This window comes from Zingiber officinale, chromosome 2B (genome assembly GCF_018446385.1).
Source record: "Zingiber officinale cultivar Zhangliang chromosome 2B, Zo_v1.1, whole genome shotgun sequence".
NCBI classification, from domain to species: Eukaryota; Viridiplantae; Streptophyta; class Magnoliopsida; order Zingiberales; family Zingiberaceae; genus Zingiber; species Zingiber officinale.
In genome coordinates, this window is record NC_055989.1 from 17,599,115 (window position 1) to 17,618,749 (window position 19,635).

At 38.1% G+C, this 19,635-nt stretch overlaps 1 protein-coding gene across 2 annotated transcripts in view; it reads left to right on the plus strand.

Moving 5' to 3' along the window:
* LOC122045427 (DExH-box ATP-dependent RNA helicase DExH14-like) overlaps positions 1-19,635 on the plus strand; it is a 77,640-nt gene that overhangs the window by 42,315 nt on the left and 15,690 nt on the right. For both annotated transcript variants that reach the window (XM_042605650.1, XM_042605651.1), the window contains exons 34-40: positions 4,028-4,116; positions 13,214-13,304; positions 14,221-14,370; positions 14,449-14,640; positions 14,728-14,793; positions 14,864-15,019; positions 15,095-15,238. In XM_042605650.1, the coding sequence (XP_042461584.1) occupies positions 4,028-4,116; positions 13,214-13,304; positions 14,221-14,370; positions 14,449-14,640; positions 14,728-14,793; positions 14,864-15,019; positions 15,095-15,238 (888 nt within the window). The remainder of the gene's footprint in view (positions 1-4,027; positions 4,117-13,213; positions 13,305-14,220; positions 14,371-14,448; positions 14,641-14,727; positions 14,794-14,863; positions 15,020-15,094; positions 15,239-19,635) is intronic.

The window sequence follows — 19,635 nt, forward strand, 5'->3', positions numbered from 1 at the left end:
TTGCTAATCACTTAACAAAATTAAATCAAACAAACATGCAACGAAAAGTAAATTCAAAGAAAAACACAGGCTAACACCTTAATGTGGTTTTGTTGCCTCCAACTCATACTCCATGACCTATGATCCATCAATAGTTTGTCCCTGAATTCCCACTACTTTTTCTCCTTCTTGGACAACATTCAGAGGTGTAAAAACCTCTTACAAGCATTGAAAGTTACCATTGAGAGCACAAGAATGAGGAGATTATGATTACAATATCTAGGAATGTTTGCCTTCCAATCTCCTCCAAGACCTCCTTATATTAGCCTTCAACTAGCTTCACTTTGTTCTTGACCATTTGCTATGTTGATGCCAATCAGTCGACTAGAATGCCCCATCAGCTGATTGATGTATTGTGGTCGTTAGCTGATTTGACTATTGTTGTGTAACGTTTTCTCATTAATGACTAACTTTTTTTTATTGTAATAGCAGTTGACTGGATCTGATCATTAGTCAACTGTTTATTTGACTCAATCACGAAAAGAAATATTCTACTCTCCGATTAATTAACTTGAGTTGACTGCCTAGTCAACTCAACCCTCATCAATCGATAGACCTGTATCATTTTTAGAATGACACCAACTATAGCCCCTAACAAAAACATTTTGTTCATGAGTGGACTACTCAATTGACTTAGTTATGTATTGACTGAAGGCACCCTTCAGTAGATTGATACATCGACAATGACCATTCTAATGGTCAAGTCGGCCTATATTGAGATCTACCCTCTCCTAGGTACATGGTCTTTCAACACTTGACTCACCAAAAGTTATACCTTTGACTCGAAGTCATCTTTTGTCAAGCTACTCGTTCCTCTGGCCCTCTGCTCGATCTTCATGAATTTTGAGCCATCAATTCATCAATATACTTGGACATGCCATGTCTTCATGCGTATCTCGATCAAGTCTTGCTCAACTTCATACACATATTAAATACAAATATATCCTAACTTAAACTATTTTCCCAAATATCAAAACCCAATGATCGGTCTGATCACAAATGGCCCAGTTGTATCAACAATTACAATATGGCTTGAATGAGCAACACATAGTATTATAACAATGCAACTAACATTCGATTCGACAATGTAAGATGCAGGTAAAACTTCGAAGTCTAGGGTGGCTTTTGATCTTTTAATTGGTATTTTAAAAAGCACATGTTTTTATTAGTATGCATTCAACTAAATAACCAAATCTTATTTTCAGCTACACTTTTGATTATTCTTTTCTTCAAGAATATTAGCTTTTTTTTACTGATAATATAACCAAGTGGTCTCCATAAATATACTTTCACAAGCACCCCCTTGGAGCACTATGATATTATGTGTTTATGCTGACGTTCTCTCTAGGAGGATTGCCAACAAGCTCAGAATTCATCCAATTGACCTTTTCTACAACATTCAGAATTTTATGATAGTGGATTTTTGTTGTGGATTACAATGATGGGCAGGCAGAGACCTACAAAAAGAAACCATCAGAACAAATATAGCAAGTGAGAAATATTTGTCAATCCTATTCCCTCACAAGGTAGGACATCACTGTATGTTTAAAAACATCCCTCATACTAAGAGGATGTTTGGAAATTGTGATAATTTTGAGAATTCAATCCATTTGAATTTATTTCATTGTGGATGAAGTAGTCAATTTGTAGATAATCGGTGTCTGCCATGTCGGACTATCTATTCCCAAAACGGATTAATAGGGCCACAAGTTTACATGACATAGTAAGAATAACAGGCTCAGCTATGTAAAGTTGGTCTACAATTTCATATTTGCTACATAACTTAAATCTATTATAGAGCTTATCTCAATACTTATAATATTAAATTGTTTATTGACATATAAGGGAAATACACTGGTTGACAGGCAATGAACCAGCTTGACAATGTGCCTGATTGTACCATTTGCCAATACAATATGGTTCTAAATCAGCATTCTACCAATATTTTAATCATGGTTTAAAGTGTCATGCCGAGACGGTCGAAACGGGTGAAATATCTCGTTCTGCTCGGCGACTGACACCGACACGACCTTGACATCAGACCCACGACAGCTGCGACTTGTTGCGCGACCTCGTGGCCGTAGCAGAGTGGTCCCTCGACCCCACAACAGCAGTAGAGGGGTTGCATAACCCTTCTGTTGTCGCTACGGAGGCGTCATGTGACCCTGCGGCCGTTGTAGAGGGGTCGCATGATCACCGCAGTAGCGCCGGAGGAGTCACGCGATCCCCGCGGCCATGGATGAGGGATCGCGCAATCCCGCAGCAGCGCCGAAGTCGCGTGAGCTTGCGTGTGGTGTCGGATTTAAGATATTTTTAATTAAAGTTAGGTCAATTATTTTAATCAACTCCTAGCTATGATGGATATAATCTAAAGAGACTTTATTAAACCCTAATAAAATTATCTAATTAATTTTATATTTCATTTATTTTAATTTAAAAATTATAATAAATTATTTATTTATTTATTTATCTATTTTCATATCTTTTCCTTTTTTTAAAGATTATTTTTTATATTATTTATTTTTTAAATATTTATGTTAAATATTTTATTTTTAATTAATATATTTTATATTTAAAAAATACCGAAACTATATCGGCACGGCATGATATGGTACCGAAATCGTATCGTTTCTGTTCAGGACCGAAACCTCGGCACGGGTCGAAATTTTAAACCTTGATTTTAATATCTGAATAGTATATGTTGATTTTGGTTGACACCAAACAGGAGGGGAAGCGAAAGAACAAGATATGACAAATACAAAAAAGAAGAGATGGAAAATGAACAAATGCCACCATTTGTTGCAACTAGTGTAGGATCTTCTGTTTTCTGGTCGCTGATTTAGTAAGCTAACACTGTCGTGATGCAACTTCAGGGAGATCATTGCCTAAGATTCCCTTCTAACCAAGATGGGATGAGATCTAAAAACTTGGTCTACACTGTCACCTTTCTTAGCTTTATAGTGGGTCTCAAGTTGCTAAGTGTGGGAATTGTTTATTAGAGTATTGCACATAACCTGAATGATATTTGAAATGTGACACTGAGAGCTCAGGTAACTCAGTGGTGTGAGCAGGTTTGCTTCAAAAATATTTCTGACAAATCACTTGATGAATTGAATGAGTTTTCCTTGCTCACTGATGACTGACTACAGTATGATTCTTCATTGACAATGAACCATTTGCCTTGAAGAACCATGGTAATAATTCCAGGATGTGATCTATATCCCAATTTTGCTCTATGTACTTGGTGAAGCTTCTTCATTTTGCAATCTCACTCTGAGGAGCTCTTTTATTTTTTAATTTTTTTTGAAAAGTTGGCATAGAGTGAACAACGAACGAATAAAGGATTTAGAAAGACACAGCTGCTGAAACTTGAATATTATTTGATTTGTTAATATATAGATAAGATGGAAACTTGATATAGTCACACAATTGTCTGATGTTTTTTCTTCCAATTGTTCGAGTGTTTCTTGTTGTCTACCTATACTAGTATTACTTAAATAGCCATTTCACATTAGTAATTGCAGGTATCACACTGCCTGATAAGATGTGACGATGAAGGGTTGCTTGACTCTATTTTGGTATCATATTAATCAGTGCATGATTCCATTTATCAACAGCTATTGCATGTTAACATTGCTTGTACGATTTCACTTTTCATAATGTTTCTGATTTTTTTTCTATATTTCTTCTTTTGTCAATATGAAGCACAAAGTAATAAAGTAAACATTGAGCATGTTTCCAATCCTACCTTTTATGTTTTCTAACTTATCATTATGTTCATAATAACATTGCATTGAGAAGTTTAGATTTGAGTATCTTACCTATATCATTGTTGAGTGCTTATAGGTAATTTTATTTGCTATAGGACTTCAAAAATCCTACTCATGCTATGTCGCTTTAATATGAGACTCTTGTTGACCATATAACTATATGATTGTGCTGTCAAGATTGACTTGTAGTGCTCAATTTATTTTTTCATCACTTTCAGGTTATAGTTTCTAGGATGCGATACATTTCATCACAGACAGCACGTTCAATCCGCTTTGTAGGTCTTTCAACAGCTTTAGCAAATGCCTGGTAGGTTTTATGGATGCTTTTGTTTGATGATCTGCTAATTCCTTATTTCAATGTATAATTTGTTAAGCAAGTCTTTGAATTCACGACCTCAAGAAATAAAGGAAACCTTGCCACTAACCTTGCTTGATTTGATCTATTTGACAAGTTTATTTATAATTTTTTTCTGAATGATTTTAAAAATATCTACTGTGAATAAAAATCTTTCATTTATGTCGTTATTCCTGACTAGTTTTTAAATCTTTGTTTCTGATCCACGATCAAAATGATTCATGTTCCTCTGATGGCAGATTGAGATTGAATCACCTCAGCATCTCTAGCCAAAATGGATTTATCTTGACTTAATTGGTTGAGACATTTTTTAACATTTCAATCTTGATGGGTGAAAAAGGCCATGTTTGCAAAGCTATCAGGATCAAGATCCCAAGTAGCATACCAAAGAATCAAACTCAAGGATCAAAAGATTCTGCAAACTAATTGAAATATATGTTAGGAGTAATATGGTTAAATTGCCATCATGCTGATCTTTGTCAGTGTCTATATGGTTAGGGATGTTATACTCGAAACTTAAACAGTCAGTATAAACTATTCAAAAATCAAGCATCAATTCGTGCATTGCAATATTTCTCATGACATTTCTTCTCTCTGATAATATCTCAAATAACATAACATTGCAGTTTGAAAGTTCAGGGAAGTGTCAACCACCTACCGCCTAGAACTACTTTTTAATGCCATTGGTTAAACATTTCTTCGGACATCAAGATTGGGTCGTAGTGATTCCTTCTATGTCGCTACAGGAATTAAGGAGAATTCCTCAGTCTTTTTTTTATTCCTCTTAGCCACAAATTGCGTTTTCTAGTTTCTAGTGGCCTTGACAGTCTACTTCCATTTCCCACATTGTTCAAACTGTGGATTCCTCTCAGCCACGAGTCCTGTTCCTCTCATGTAGTCTAATCCACTTCCATGTTCCGCACAAAGCAACTTCAATACCTTCATCTTTTCATTAACATATGTCCTCTGGGTTTCTCCGTCTATCTTTCTTGGTCAGATTTGTATCCATCTTATTCCCATGTGTATGATGCTTTGTCCACTACATTAGGTTCTCAACGTTAAGTGTGCATGTTGGATGTGTTATAACCGTAAGTGCTCGGTCGTCGTCAAGTAATAAAAAACATCGATCCCGCAAAGACTGTAAAATTGAATATTGATCAAATTAGTGGAACAGGTTATCTATAGAATCGCAGGCTATGTAAGTTAGAGAGAGAGAGAGAGAGAGAGAGAGAGAGAGAGTCAAGAGCACAACACGCAAGAAGTCGAGGGTGAAAGCTAAAATTAGGAGAACGATTCTAGGATTTCGGTTTCGCCGCGATGATTGACATTCTAAGTATTGTCTACTTTCCTATCTATTTTGTTCTTATGTAGGTGGTCTATTCTGAGATACCGGTATAGACTTTTGGATTATATTGGTGTGGCGCCTACTTTCAAGGTGGCGTTGCTAGTATGACCATTTTCTCAGGGAGGCTTATGTTATGATGCCCCACGATCCCCTAGTTGCCCTCCTCTACTACGTGACACCGAATCGGAGCAAACCTATTAAGTTTTGTGATAGCCAATGCTTCTCTTGGCTGCCACAAACCCTCGTGGAGTTCTAGCCTACTTTCATGGTTGACTCCTCACGTCTCGATCATTTATGGGTCGAAGATTTGGGTTCATCTTTTGGTCCTTCCCTATGTCCCGTGAGATGCGAAGGTGCAGGTTAGTGTCACAATTGTGTATGTGCAATAAAGACGGATCATGGAATAAACATGCAATGCAATAGAGAAAGATAAACAAATACTTAATTCAAATGTCAACAATTACATCGGGCGATTATGGAGAACTACTCCATAGAGATGGAGTTACAACCGGAAGACATGAAAGAAAGCATCTAACAATTCCAAACAGAGAAAGAGGAAAAGAGAAAGCTTAGTGAGATAGTTGTCGGTCTTGGAAGGAACTCTAAGCTCCAATCGATTGACGGATTGCTTAGACGACTCTTGGAACGACAGCTCTAGGGTTACCTGTGGTAGGGAAAACCCTACTCTAAGGGAAGGGGGCGGAGCCCCAAATCCCAGATGCCCTAACAAGAGTTCCATTAGTTCTTTTATAGCTTCCCCAAGCCTTCTAAATCTATTAGACCCTACTTAAATCGTCAGGCCCTGCCAAAATGAGATTTTTGGCCCTTAGACTAGGTTTTTACAGCCCTGAACCAAACTTGTAGATCTTGAAATTATCTTCAATTTGAGATGCCGTACATCTTGTGGCTTGATCCAAGATAAATGTTATGCCCATTCGAAGTTTGGTCTGCTGCTTGGGCTGCCTTGGGATAGAATGACACGGTCGTGCCAGAATCGGAATTTTCTTCGCTTATTTTTTGCATAATGTGCAATGCTTTCTTTTTGAAGATGATCTTTTTCTCATTTTTTTGGGATTTGAATTTTTCCCAATAAGTACTATGATCCAGTAACTAAAATGTAGTGGGGGGTCACCTAGGAAATAAGAGTACTTGAATCATGACTATTTTCAGATATATCAACTATAAAAAATCAAGTATGATGTGAATAAAAATCCTAAATAACTAGGCCAACACTAATACTCTAACAACGGAAACACTGCTCAAGTCATGCTACTATTGATAGATAAAAAGAGATGCATACTAGCAAATTACACAAGAACATAAAGTTTATCATGCTAATGTTATGCATTAAGTAATGCAATATTAAAAACTAACAAAATCTAAACTAAAAACTAAGCTAACAAAACATCACCCCTACAGAATAAAGCATTGCCCTCAATGATTTCAAACATTATTCTAGAGGATGTGGAAAAGGGGGTTACCAAGTAATGCATGCCAAGCATATAAGTCATTTAATTGCCGACAATACTCCTCCGTCTCGTGGTCGCACTCCTCATGACGATAACGATTCATCGACTCTCTAATAGTACAGCTCCACCATCCGTTTCTGAATGCTCTATAGAAGAACTAACAAAAGAAAGCAAAGAACGTCTAGGTGTGGCAACTCGTGTGGATGAGTGAGGTGGGGGTTTAGGATATGGGGTAGATGGTCCTTAAGAAGCAAGTAGTAAAATTACCATCCCTAACAATCATATGTATAGCAAGGCAATCCTCCATATCCATCCTGGAGCTACCTCTAGCGTGCTCAAGTCATAATCAAATCATACTCAAGGGCTCAGGTTATGGTGGTGATCAATCCTCAAATGATAATATTCCTCCACTACAAGGTAATTTAAAATCAAATCAAATTTCTTTCATATAATGATAATTCAAAAATTTAAGGGTAATCCTAAGATAAGTAGAATATGTCATACTCATCAATTCATTCTATTCTACTCGATGTATCATTCATCCTTAAGGCCTAGATTAGTCAAAATATGACCGCTTGACCCCCTAAATACCAAGAATTGCAATAGCAAGTATACCATAATGAATTTTATGATTAGCAATCCCAAAAACAATAATGCCAAAGAGGTTAGAATCGTTACCCTTGTCCCGTACTTTGTCCTTGTCTTTGTTACGCGAGCTTGAGCTCTTCCTACGCCATTTGAACATCTTTATCCTAAACAAAATTCTTCCGAACTTCTAAATGGTCTTTTAAACAATATTTTTTGGGTTTGAAACTCGGTCATTATAGATTGAATTTGGTATTAAATTGTAGATTTTCGAAACATCTTTGATTTGAGTGGTTGTACGCCGCGTAGTTCATCTCAGATCAAAAGTTTTGACTGTTTGAAAATTCGTTTGTAGTGAGACACAGGCGTGCCTTCCTAGCCATGTTGGATGTTGTCTGTGCGGACACGGTGATGCTCGAGGGCACGAACAACCTGTGTTGCTTGAGGTTTTTGATGTTTTTATGGCCAGAATCTGGCACGACCTTGGTTGTCGACATGGCCTACTTGTGCACATCACTAGAAAGCTCCCCACGCCCATGGCAATTGCCACGACCAGCTCATAGATCTCTCTAACCCAAGTGATTGCTTTCGGAAGTCCATCTTGCCTATTAAAAAATAACGCAACATTCAAAAAGAAAGGTTAGGATTATTGGTGGAAGGGGAGAAGAAAAAGTGGAAGAGAAGAGAGGCTCTCATGAAGTAAGAGAAGGTGGTTTTTGAGGAAGAACGACGATGGGCACGACTTGGAAGTGGGGGAAGACACGGTTAAAAGAAGGCTTGAAAACCGGACGGAGTTGAGGCACGACCGTGCTCTATGGCATGACCTGGCACGGTCGTGCCCTGGAGTTGCAAATTTTCAGCCAGGGATGGGCACTGTCGTGCTTGGTAGCATGACCTGCTCGTGTTTGGATCGGGTCAAAGGCATGACCTGCCTCGTTCTTTGCCGATCTTTCTCCCACACCCGTGGCGGTTGCCACGGATAGCTCATGGGTGCTCCTAACCTTGAAATGAGTTAAAATAAAAGCTAAGACTATTAAATAAAAGAAAAACTTAAATGAAAACAAAGAAAGTAACTTGGTATACCTTCCAAGAAGTGCTTGTTTATGGCCATAAGCTTGACCCCGGTCAATCTCAATTGGGAGAGCATGGTTTGAGGTGGTCGCACTTCCCCTCTTCTCTTATTGGGTTCATCAATGGAGTGTCTTTTAAACCTCGCTTGTGTCGGAGTAAAATACTTCTGAACTCTCTTGCCAAGGGTTATTGACTTTTCATTAAATATGTTCATCTCTGTGAAAAATCTTTCCTACCACAAAAAATACTCGAGAAAAGGTTGGTTAGAAATCTTAGATAGATCAAATGAAATTTTACCTTCACCAATCACCTAAGGGAGTATAACATCGATCAATGTCTCAGCTGTGGATAGGAAAGACTCTTTTGAATTCTTTAGATTTGGATGTAATTGAATTAAGTAGTCCACTCCTTTGTTCTCAATTTCATATCCCTCGAGCTCCTTTTCATGTGACATCTAAGTGGCTTCCATCTCTTTATTTCTAGTGTCGTCCACATTATCCTTGCTCATTCTAGGCACCTCCCAAGTTGAAAGTATTATTGAAACTCTAGCATATGATGAGGCTACTTCATCCAACCTAGCACCTACTTGTTTGATTTCCTTGCTTTGCTCGGTTTGTTACGTGATGAGGTTCTCTAGTAATGTTTCCAAATTGTGTAACCTCCTGTAATTTTATGTGGCAAAAAGTTGAAACCTACTGTAATTATCGATTGTATGTTTATTGCTTTGCAAATCTCAAAATAAAGTTGTTTTGTAGTCGGAGAGGACACCCTATTTTTCCCCATGTACTCCATATGCAGGGCCAATTAGTAGTAGACAATTATCGACTACATGCCTTGCTGCACCACAAAGCTCATAATAACAGTCAGCAAAATTCACAACATTAAATTGGTTGAACCATTGAGTTTGAGCGTCTATCTTGCTTATAAGGGAACTTATCCACCTGAAATAGAAAGGTCAGACATGTAGAAAAGTAGTAAAAGACAGAAAGAGAGAAATTGTAAGAAAGAAATAAAGAAATTTAGATTAACCAAACTACTATCCAATCAATATCAATCTTGAACGATGCTAAAAACTTGATGTGTTACAACCGAAAGTGCACGGTAGTCGTCAAGTAATAAAAAACATCAATCCCACGAGGACCGTAAAATCGAGTATTGATCGGATTAGTGGAACATGTTATCTAGAGAATGTTGCGTGAGTCGAAGAGAGAGAGAGAGAGTGAGAGAGAGAGAGAGAGAGTCTAGAGCACAACATGCAAGAAGTCGAGGGTGAAAGCCGAAATTGGGGGAATGATCCTAGGATTTCGGTTTTACCACAATGATTGACATCCTTAGTATTGTTTACTTTCCTATCTCTATGTTTCTTCTCATGCAGATGGTCTATTTCGAGATACTGATATACACAGTTGGAATTATATCGGCGTGCTTACCTAAACATGAAGCCTACTTTCAAGGCGACATTGCTAGTATGACCATTTTCTTGGGGAGACTTCTGTTATGATGCCCCACGATCCCCTAGTTTTCCTCTTGTACTTCGTAATGCCGAATTGGGGCAAACCCATTAAGCTCTGTGATAGCCAATGGCTTCCTGTTTGTGTTTCGACTTACTTTCATAGTCGACTCCCCACGTGGTCATTTATGGGTTGGAGATTTGGGTTCACCTTTCGGTACTTCCCTGCATCTTGTAAGATACGAAGGTGTAGATTAGTGTTATAATCGTGTATGTGCAATAAAGCCGGATCATGGAATAAACATGTCATGCAATAGAGAGAGCTAAACAAATACTCAAATGTCAACAATTTCATCGGGCTACTCCCGTATCATAGAATTTGGAGAACTACTCCATAGAGATGGAGTTACAATCGGAAGATATGAATGAAAGCTTCTAACAACTCTAAACAGGGAAAGAGAAGAAGAGAAAGCTTAGTGAGATGATTGTCGATCTTCGGAAGGAACTCCAAGCTCCAATTAGTGGACGGATCGCTTCGACGGCTCTTCGAATAAAACCCTCCTCCAAGAGAAGGGGGTGGAGCTTCAAATCCCAATTTCCCTAACAAGAATTTCATTGGTTCTTCTATAGCTTCCCCAAGACTTCCAAATCTGTTAGACCTTGCCTAAATCATCGGGGCGCTGCCAAATCGAGGTTTTCGGCCCTTAGACTAGGTTTTTATAGGTTCGACCTTGAGCAAAACTTGTAGATCTTGAAATTATCTTCAATTTGATAGGTCGTAGGCCTCGTGGCACGACTCAAGCTAAAAGTTATGCCTGTTTGAAGTTTGGTTTGCTACTTGGGCTGCCTCAGGACAGAATGACATAACCGTGTCAGAATCGGGATTTTCATACACAGACATGCCTGGGGCACGGGGAGGTTGTGTCGGAGGCTGTGGATTCCGTTTTTACTCCGTTTGTGTCTAATTTCATTTGGAGGAACACACCCATGTCATGGAACAGGGCTAGAGGGTGTTCCTTACTGTGAGCTCTTGTATCAAGGCTTTTTAACTTCGTATTTGCTTCGAATTTGTGTCCTATCAACAAAATCATGCAAAGAGCAGTTTTCGAACAAGAAGTATAAAAATAGTAAAAAGATGTGAGTATGCAAAATATGCTTGAGATGACACAGAATGTATGTAAAATAATACTAAAAATCACGTATGAAACACATACATCAATGTGTCATGAAGTATGGCATCCAAGTGGTAATAATTCTTGCACCCACTCTAGTAGCCATTTTATTTTTTGTGAAATCTACTTCTTTCAACACAGTTTGCCTTTGGCTATTTCAGTAGAGTCTATATAGTTTCAGCAGCCACAAAGTTCTTGCAGCACAAGTTCTGGCTCTCTGCCTTGAATCTATCTTCTAATAGATTTGCATCTTTCATGCCTTCCTTTAGTATATTTTGCCAGATTTCTTTCCTCCTGACTTTCTTCATCGTCTTCCATTATCTACTTAATGAACAACCTTCAATCATTGACCCGATTTGTTGTTGAGTTTTTTATTCTCTCCTTTTGAATGTTTGACTCGTGTTGTCTATGCTTCTGCAAGGAGTAGCCAACTCCGGAGATTGTCTCCTAGGCTAGGGCTTTGACTTATTCTCTTTGCTGTTTCCAAAATCCTCATTTGTGCATTCTCTATCTTTTGATCAATCTGTTGCGTGTTGGTAATGCCATTGCAAGGAGAAGTTCATTAGAGACCCAGATTATTCCCTCATTCTCTCTTTAAGGAATTGGCACCTATCTGCTTTCTCATATCTTAGCCAATTTGATTTCCATGTGAGATATTTTTTAGTTTGTGTAACAAGTTTGAAGAGAGTGTTGGAGTTATTATAAGTCATTCGTTATGAATATTGGGTTTAGTCTTAAATTGAATGTTTTAGATTTAAGAATTATGAGTTGAGTCCTATATATAGCATGTAACAGTCCTCTTACAAATAAATGTTAACAAAATATTTTAATTCATCCCTCTTAATGCAGGCATCCATCTAACGAAAATTCAAATATTAGCTATTCTTTTGTTGATGAGCCTTTGAAATGAATGAAAGGAAGTAGCAAATATCTTAGTATCTTATTTTATAATATTATCCTTTTAGAGAAGTGCCCCATCATGCTAAAAGTTTAATGATAAGTTTCCTTTTCAAGTACATTCTCTATCTCATCCCTTACCAATTTCTTCATATGTTCTGAACATGCAGAATGATATATTTTTTTATTTTCTACAATTGTTCTACAACTGCTAGATCTGTTGATGTTTTGTTTCTTTTTGTTACTAGTTCAGATCAGACACAAGTTCATTGAACGTTCTTTTTTATCTATCTATGAATCAATCACTATAGAATACTAGGTCTTTTTCCATGAATCAGTCAATAGATTAATGGTTTGGGAAGAAATCATCAATCATTGACTAGTCGTCACTCGACAATGCTTGTGAAAGAATGCAGGTACTTAGCTCTTCGACAAGTTCATCACTTGAGTGGGGGTTGTCAACATGTGTCCTATTGGAGTGCGAGTTGGTTAGTGTGTGAGGTGATTGAGTGTTCCAATGGAGAAAACACAAATTGAGGGGTGGTTTTGTCATTATGGCTTGCATGGGAACTCTGTTGTCTATTGTTGAATTGTTGAACAATAACAGGAGGATGAGATGGAAAACATGCAACGTAACTCTTGGAGAGGTGGTGACTCTTGTGGAATTTCTCTCTATGCACAGCTGCATTTGTAGCATTGCTATGACTTTGATGTCGTTGCTTCTTGAATCCATTGTCTTGAACTTCTTGTCCTAGACGACTATGTTATATGCCTTTTATTGAACCAGAAAGGAGAGTAAAATAGAAAGTTTTATTATGGACCTTTATAATCTTTAATCTTTCTATTGTAGGTTGGAAGTTAGCATGCATTTCACATCTCTTTCTGATTTTGGTGACTTTCCTTACATGAACCTGAAATATCAAGAATGACCTATTTTTCTTAGCGGATTTCTTTTTATCCCATGTTTGTCAGCTAAATGTAGGATAATACTTCCTTTCTCCTCAACTTTTTGGTCTTAAAATTTTCTCTGATGAGTTCCTTTTCTTTTTCTTTTTTGCAGTGATTTAGCTAGCTGGCTGGGTGTTGAAGAGAATGGTCTATTCAATTTCAAACCTAGTGTTCGACCTGTACCTCTTGAAGTCCACATACAGGCAAGACCTCCTAATTGCTTCAGTAGCTTTTTTACTTTGCCTCTTACATGGGTCATCAATTTGATTCCATGCTCTCAGATTACTTCATTATTTCTTAGTTAGTTATCTCTTTACCTCATAATTGTGTGAAGTTTATTTTTCTTGAGTTTTATCATTCATATTGCTAGGTTATGAAGGTATAATTGAATGCACTTATCTTTTCCAACTGATGTTCATTTTTTTAACATGCAAAGTCTCATCTCTAATGAACTAGAGTTTTGGTCTCTGGCCAACTCGAGATGGTGCCACCTGTCACTATCAATATTGGAGGTATGCTGGAGGAGAAAGAGGTGCTAGTGTTGGAGGAAGAAAAAGAGTAGGAGCAAGTGTTTGTGTCAGAGACTCAGAGGTGTGGCAAAGGAGAAGAGGGTGCCAGTTTTAGAGGAAGAGGAAGAAGAGGAGGAAGAAATGGCGGTGTTAAGAGGAAGAGGAAGAGGATCTAGAGTGGTGGAAGCTAGTTGATGCTGGAGGAGGAAACTAGACTGCTAGGGTTTGTTTCAACGTGGAGGAGAAGGGTTCAGCTTAGATGTTGTCGGCAAAGAGTTTGCATTGCGACTTCTGTCAAGCTGGAGGACGCACAATGCGGAGAAGGTTCCTCAATGTGGAGGAGGAAGCCACAAAGAAAAGTGTGTTAATGAAGGAAGCTGTGCTTGTGACTGCTCGCCGCCTCGACATATTGTCAATCTTGTGTGTCGGTCTGTGGGTTGAATGAAAAGTTTTTACCCATCTTGACCAGAAGAGCTTGAGATTTTAGACTTTGCTCAAAACTGACCCCTTGTTTGAACTGAAATGAACAGCATTAATGTGCTCTGGTATGGGAGTTTTATGTTTAAATCCAATTTGTTGATTAATAATTTTAGAATGACTCTTCAAACAGGGATACCCTGGGAAGTTTTACTGTCCGAGGATGAACAGCATGAACAAACCAGCATATGCTGCAATATGCACCCATTCACCTACAAAACCAGTTCTTATTTTTGTCTCTTCTCGTCGCCAGACAAGACTTACTGCACTTGATCTCATTCAGGTAGGACATATTTATTTCCACTCAGGTAGTGTTTCATGTTTTTACCTGTCATTCACTTGCTATAATTTTCAATCCTAGCTTGCTGCATCAGATGAAAGTCCAAGGAAATTTCTTAACATGCCAGAAGAATCACTTGAAATGATTCTCTCGCAAATTACTGACAACAACTTGAGACATACATTACAGTTTGGAATTGGATTGCATCATGCTGGCCTGAATGATCGAGACAGATCATTGGTTGAAGAACTCTTTTCTAATAACAAGATTCAGGTAGTATTGTCTTCAATAATTTTGATTCTTATCTCCATTACACTGTTCTAGCTAAATCCTCAAAAACTTATGTTTATACATTCACAGATTCTTGTATGTACAAGCACATTAGCATGGGGTGTTAATTTGCCTGCTCATCTGGTTATCATAAAGGTTAGGTTATTTTTTGTTTGAGAAACTGTATACACACAGCCTTTGCTCATTACATTTGTGTTGGTAACAGGGGACTGAATACTATGATGGAAAAGCCAAGAGATATGTTGATTTCCCTATAACTGATATATTACAAATGATGGGCCGTGCTGGTCGTCCACAATATGATCAGCATGGAAAGGCTGTAATCCTTGTCCATGAACCAAAGAAAAGCTTCTATAAGAAGGTTAATTTTGTTACTTTTCAAATCTGATGAACATTGTTAAAAGTTTGGATATGACATTTTGTTTGATTGCGGCAGTTTCTTTATGAACCATTCCCTGTTGAAAGTAATCTGCGGGAACATTTGCATGACCATATTAACGCAGAGGTTGTTTCGGGTACAATCAGCCATAAAGAGGATGCAGTTCATTATCTCACATGGACTTTTCTATTTCGTAGACTGGTATAACTTTCTGTTGCTAGAAGCTCTGAAAACAATTGCTTGCATTCTTTGTTTGTATCATTGTACTTGTTTTTTCTTTAACATATAGAACCTTTGCTTATATTCTCGTTGGAACACACACATGAGCACGCAAAAATACCGATAGAATGCATGTTGTTATCACTAGTAATCAGCAATGAATCTTCTATGTAATTTGACTCCTCTCATTAAATAGCTAAGCTGTCAACTAGACTGCTTAAGCTATGTCTACTATTTTTCCATTTCTTCTTGCTTTATTACTTTCTACCATATTGGTCTTTTTATTTTGCATGCATTTCACAAATTTGTATCTTGAACATGAATTTGGGAGAAGTGTTTTTAATTTACACTAGAATTATCAATTTTTACCAGTCGATTGTGCCTTCTCATCTATTGCTTGTGTTTTAATAGTAAGATGCCATGATGACCTGTGCTGACATATGGTAACTCTTCATTTCTAAATTATTTCAGTATGTTGTAGTCTAGCCTTGTCTGTGATCATCTGTTCAAATATGAATTTTCTCTTTTCTGATTTTTACTCAGGGTGGCTTGGATCTGATATGAATTTGTATATCCAAGTTGGGAACTGGACTTTTTTTCTTCTTGCACTTGTTTTTCAGTTAGATGATGCCAAGTCAAAAGTTGCATGAATTTAGTAAAGTTAATGATGGTGTTTCAAATCTCTAGCCGTGTTAGTTGAGAAAAGCCAAAATTTTCATTTCGCTTACCAACTGACATGCAAGAAGCTCTAATACCTCAATACTTGAGATAGAACTCCTTATGTTATTCTGCCATCATCACAAGCATCTTCTTCGATTGTCGTTCGCGACCATTCCACAAGGTCGAATATCATTCATTGTTCCTTAACCCTGTATTGTCTTCTGTCATGTATCTATGGCCCTTCCCCAAGCCTAAGTATCTTCCACCGTTTGGACGTGATTCTTTACTGATCCCAAGCGTCTTTCGTTGTTAAACGTCATCTACAACCCTTGCCTAAGTCCGTGAGCTCCTTCTTCCTCACGGAACTACAATGTTTTGAAACAATAAACAATATGGTTCTGGTCTTTGGCCAAAACTCTGAATGGGGTCGAGATTTTAAACATTGTTCCTTGACTTCATTAATATCCTATATATAAGGAACAAAATATCAATTGATTTATGATTTTTAGATTAAATTGAATTGGCCTTAACCGCTGTCCATTCAACTCAATTGATCCATATAAAAATCAAGCTACTTTGAAAACATTAATTGCTGGGACTCAGTTACAGGTAACAATCAATTTTGAAAAAGTTAGTTAATTGAACTTCGGTAAAGTGTTTGTTAGGGTATGGATCTTGGTGTTTCTAACTGTCTCTTTTTTTCCCCTTTTTTTTTTCAGTTTTCTTTTTACATTTCATCAAATGCTGATTGTTTTTGATCTGATTACAAATACCATATAGTATAGGGTGAAAAAGTTATAAAAGATGAATCATAAGTATAGGTAGAGGGGACTAGCTGGGTTAACTCCTAACATGGTATTAGAGCCACCGTAATGCACTTTAAGTTGAGAAGTAGATCTTTAAGCAATGACTTCACCTACTTGAGTTCTAATTTGGCCAAAAGGTGGAAGTTTTGAATTGAAAATCAATCAGATTAATCCGTTTGATTATGTTATGAAAATATCTATATTTATGGCTTTAATCTAGCGTATGAGCCAACTAAACACACACAAACTATTATTTTGAAAGGAAATGATAAACTAATAAGAAATTACCCATCCTAGATCAAATGTTAAGACCATCCTAGATCAAATGTTAAGACTAGATAATATCCTATGTTATCCTAGAACTTAGTAGTACATACTATGAAGCTTAGGCCTTAACAAATGGGTTGGGGTTGTGAAATCAGTTGGGGGCAGGGGTAACCCATATGAAGCTCTAATTGAAAATCACTTTTGTGTTCAGATTGTCCCCATAACCTAGCTAGGTTGTTTGCCCCACAACTCAATGTGCTCAGCTGGGAGCTTGAGCCCCATATATCCCATTGTATTGCTTAGTGTGTCACTTATGCTCCCTTTCAGTAATCTTACATCTTGATATTTAGTTGAAAGGAAGTGACCATCAGAATCTAATCTGCTCATGCACACAAATTCATCATGGGGTGCTTCATCAAAGCTAACCACTAGCCATGTCACATTGTATTTATATCTTGTTACTGTCGGCAGTTAAATATAGCACCATTAGGTTAATTTATTCAATTGGTCTTGGGCTAGTTCACTCCATGCCCAGTCTACAGTTAATCTTAAAAAATATTCATAATCATCACCATCAGTTGTTTTGTTTAGGCTTCTCCTTTTTTGGATAAGTAAAATATATATATCAAAGCAAGATCAAGCCTGAAATCAGTATCAGATCAGAAAACACTCCCAAAGTCTAGTAAACATGGATTTGTACATTTCTAAAAAATTTATCTCTCCAACTGTCCCTCATCAAAAGATGCAACTGTTCCTAGATCTCCATACAAAGTGTATCAAAGCTAACATCGCAAGGTGTCTTGATTTAATCAAGAGACGACCTCCTTTGAAGACTCGTCCAAAGACTTGTAGCATTGCTGGTAGGTAGACATCTTCTGCCTCATATGTAACCACTCTTTGATCCTCCGCCATAAGACCGCTATAGGAGGGCACCCAAAGAACAAGTGCTCCTGTGACTCTGTCTTTTGCTTACAAAAGGCACAACACCGATCCTCCAGGCAGTCCAGTCAGTCTCTCTAGTGGGAAGTCGCCTTTGCGTAATTGCATGGTTAGGTTGGATGTAGGGCTTCAACAGTTGAAACCAATCTGTCAACCTCTGCATAGCACTTGCTGGCGACCCAATAGCCGTAAGGATGAGGTCACGGATCTACAACTACTACTTGATCAGCGGGGAATCCGAGTGCACCATCTCCCAAGCCCATACGTCCGCTCACCTCAAATATGTACGATGCATCCACTTGATCCAAAGAGCATCCTCCTTTTCCTGTATCCGCCAAAGTACGTACCTTAGCCAGTAAGGCAAGGTTCTAAGCTTTCAAGTCGCAGAATCCCAATCCTCCTTCCTTGAGCCAGCATGTATCCTCCCAAGACACTCTGGGGTGTTTGGACGCCCACGTAAAATACCTACAAATGTTATAAATGCAGTCAATAATACCAAGGGGGATAGGAGGTATAGAGAGTCAAAAGCACTCCACTCCTTGTAACATCGAGGTGATGAGTTTTCTTTCACGCATAAGAGAGTGTCTTCTTCGGCTAATAGTTAATTCAACGTACTAGAGAGTCAAGGAGTGAGCTATAATCCAATATTTGTAGACCCTCAATAGCAAGCAATATCCCCAAATATCGAAAGGGCATAGTCCCCTCCTAGAAGTTCGTAAGAGAAAGGAGCTGCATGCGCGTCGAGTCATCCACTCTAGCTAGATAGATGTTCGACTTTCGGTGATTAACTTGAAGTCTTGTAGACACTCCAAACATCTGCAAATAAGAAGATAATGCTCCCACTGATGCCTCATCCCCTGAATGAATAATAATAAGTCATCCAGGTATGCCAAGTGCACTAATCTAAGATGACCACATCGAGGATGGAGTCTAACATCTGAACTGACCGTGCACTGGTGTATCTATCGAGTAAGGAGAGAGAGGATCCCCGTGTCGTAGCCTTCTTGCTCCTCTGAAGAATCCAAAAGACCCCATTAATGGCCAGAGAGAATGATATAGTGGTTACACACTCCATTATTTAGGATGTGAACTTTGTAAGAAATTGTAAATCGATAACCGCCTCACATAGAAACTCCCTGAGTTAAAGGCCTTTTGATGGCCAACCTTCATAATGCATCTTGGGAAGATGTGCTTTGTATCTCCGGAAAAGCTCTTGGTGGATATTCTTTGTAATGAGACGTCCCTGAACAAAAGCTGCTTGAGATTAATGAAGTATCCCTCCATACTACCTCAGATAATCTCGAAGCCAATATCTTGGAGATGACCTTGTAGAATACCATACAACAGGAGATTGGTCTATAATCGGTCACCATGCTAGCATGGGCTGATTTCGGGACAAGCGCAATCAAAGTGTGATTCCATCTCCGTAGTAATCCCTCGCTAGTGAAAAACTCCATAACCACAACAGTGAAGTCCGGCCCCCACAATGTCCCAAGAGTGTTTGAAGAATTTAGAGTTATACCCATGAGCTCATATTGTTTGTTACTGCGTTCCAATTGTTACTTGTATTCCACCCATTTCATTTCTACTAGTTGCGAGAACGAGTCATGTTGGGTCCACATGTTAAAGAATTTGAATGACTTCTGAATTCAGACTCCTTCACCCAAGATAGAGACCAATGATTTGATAAACATCCAGGAGGTGGGA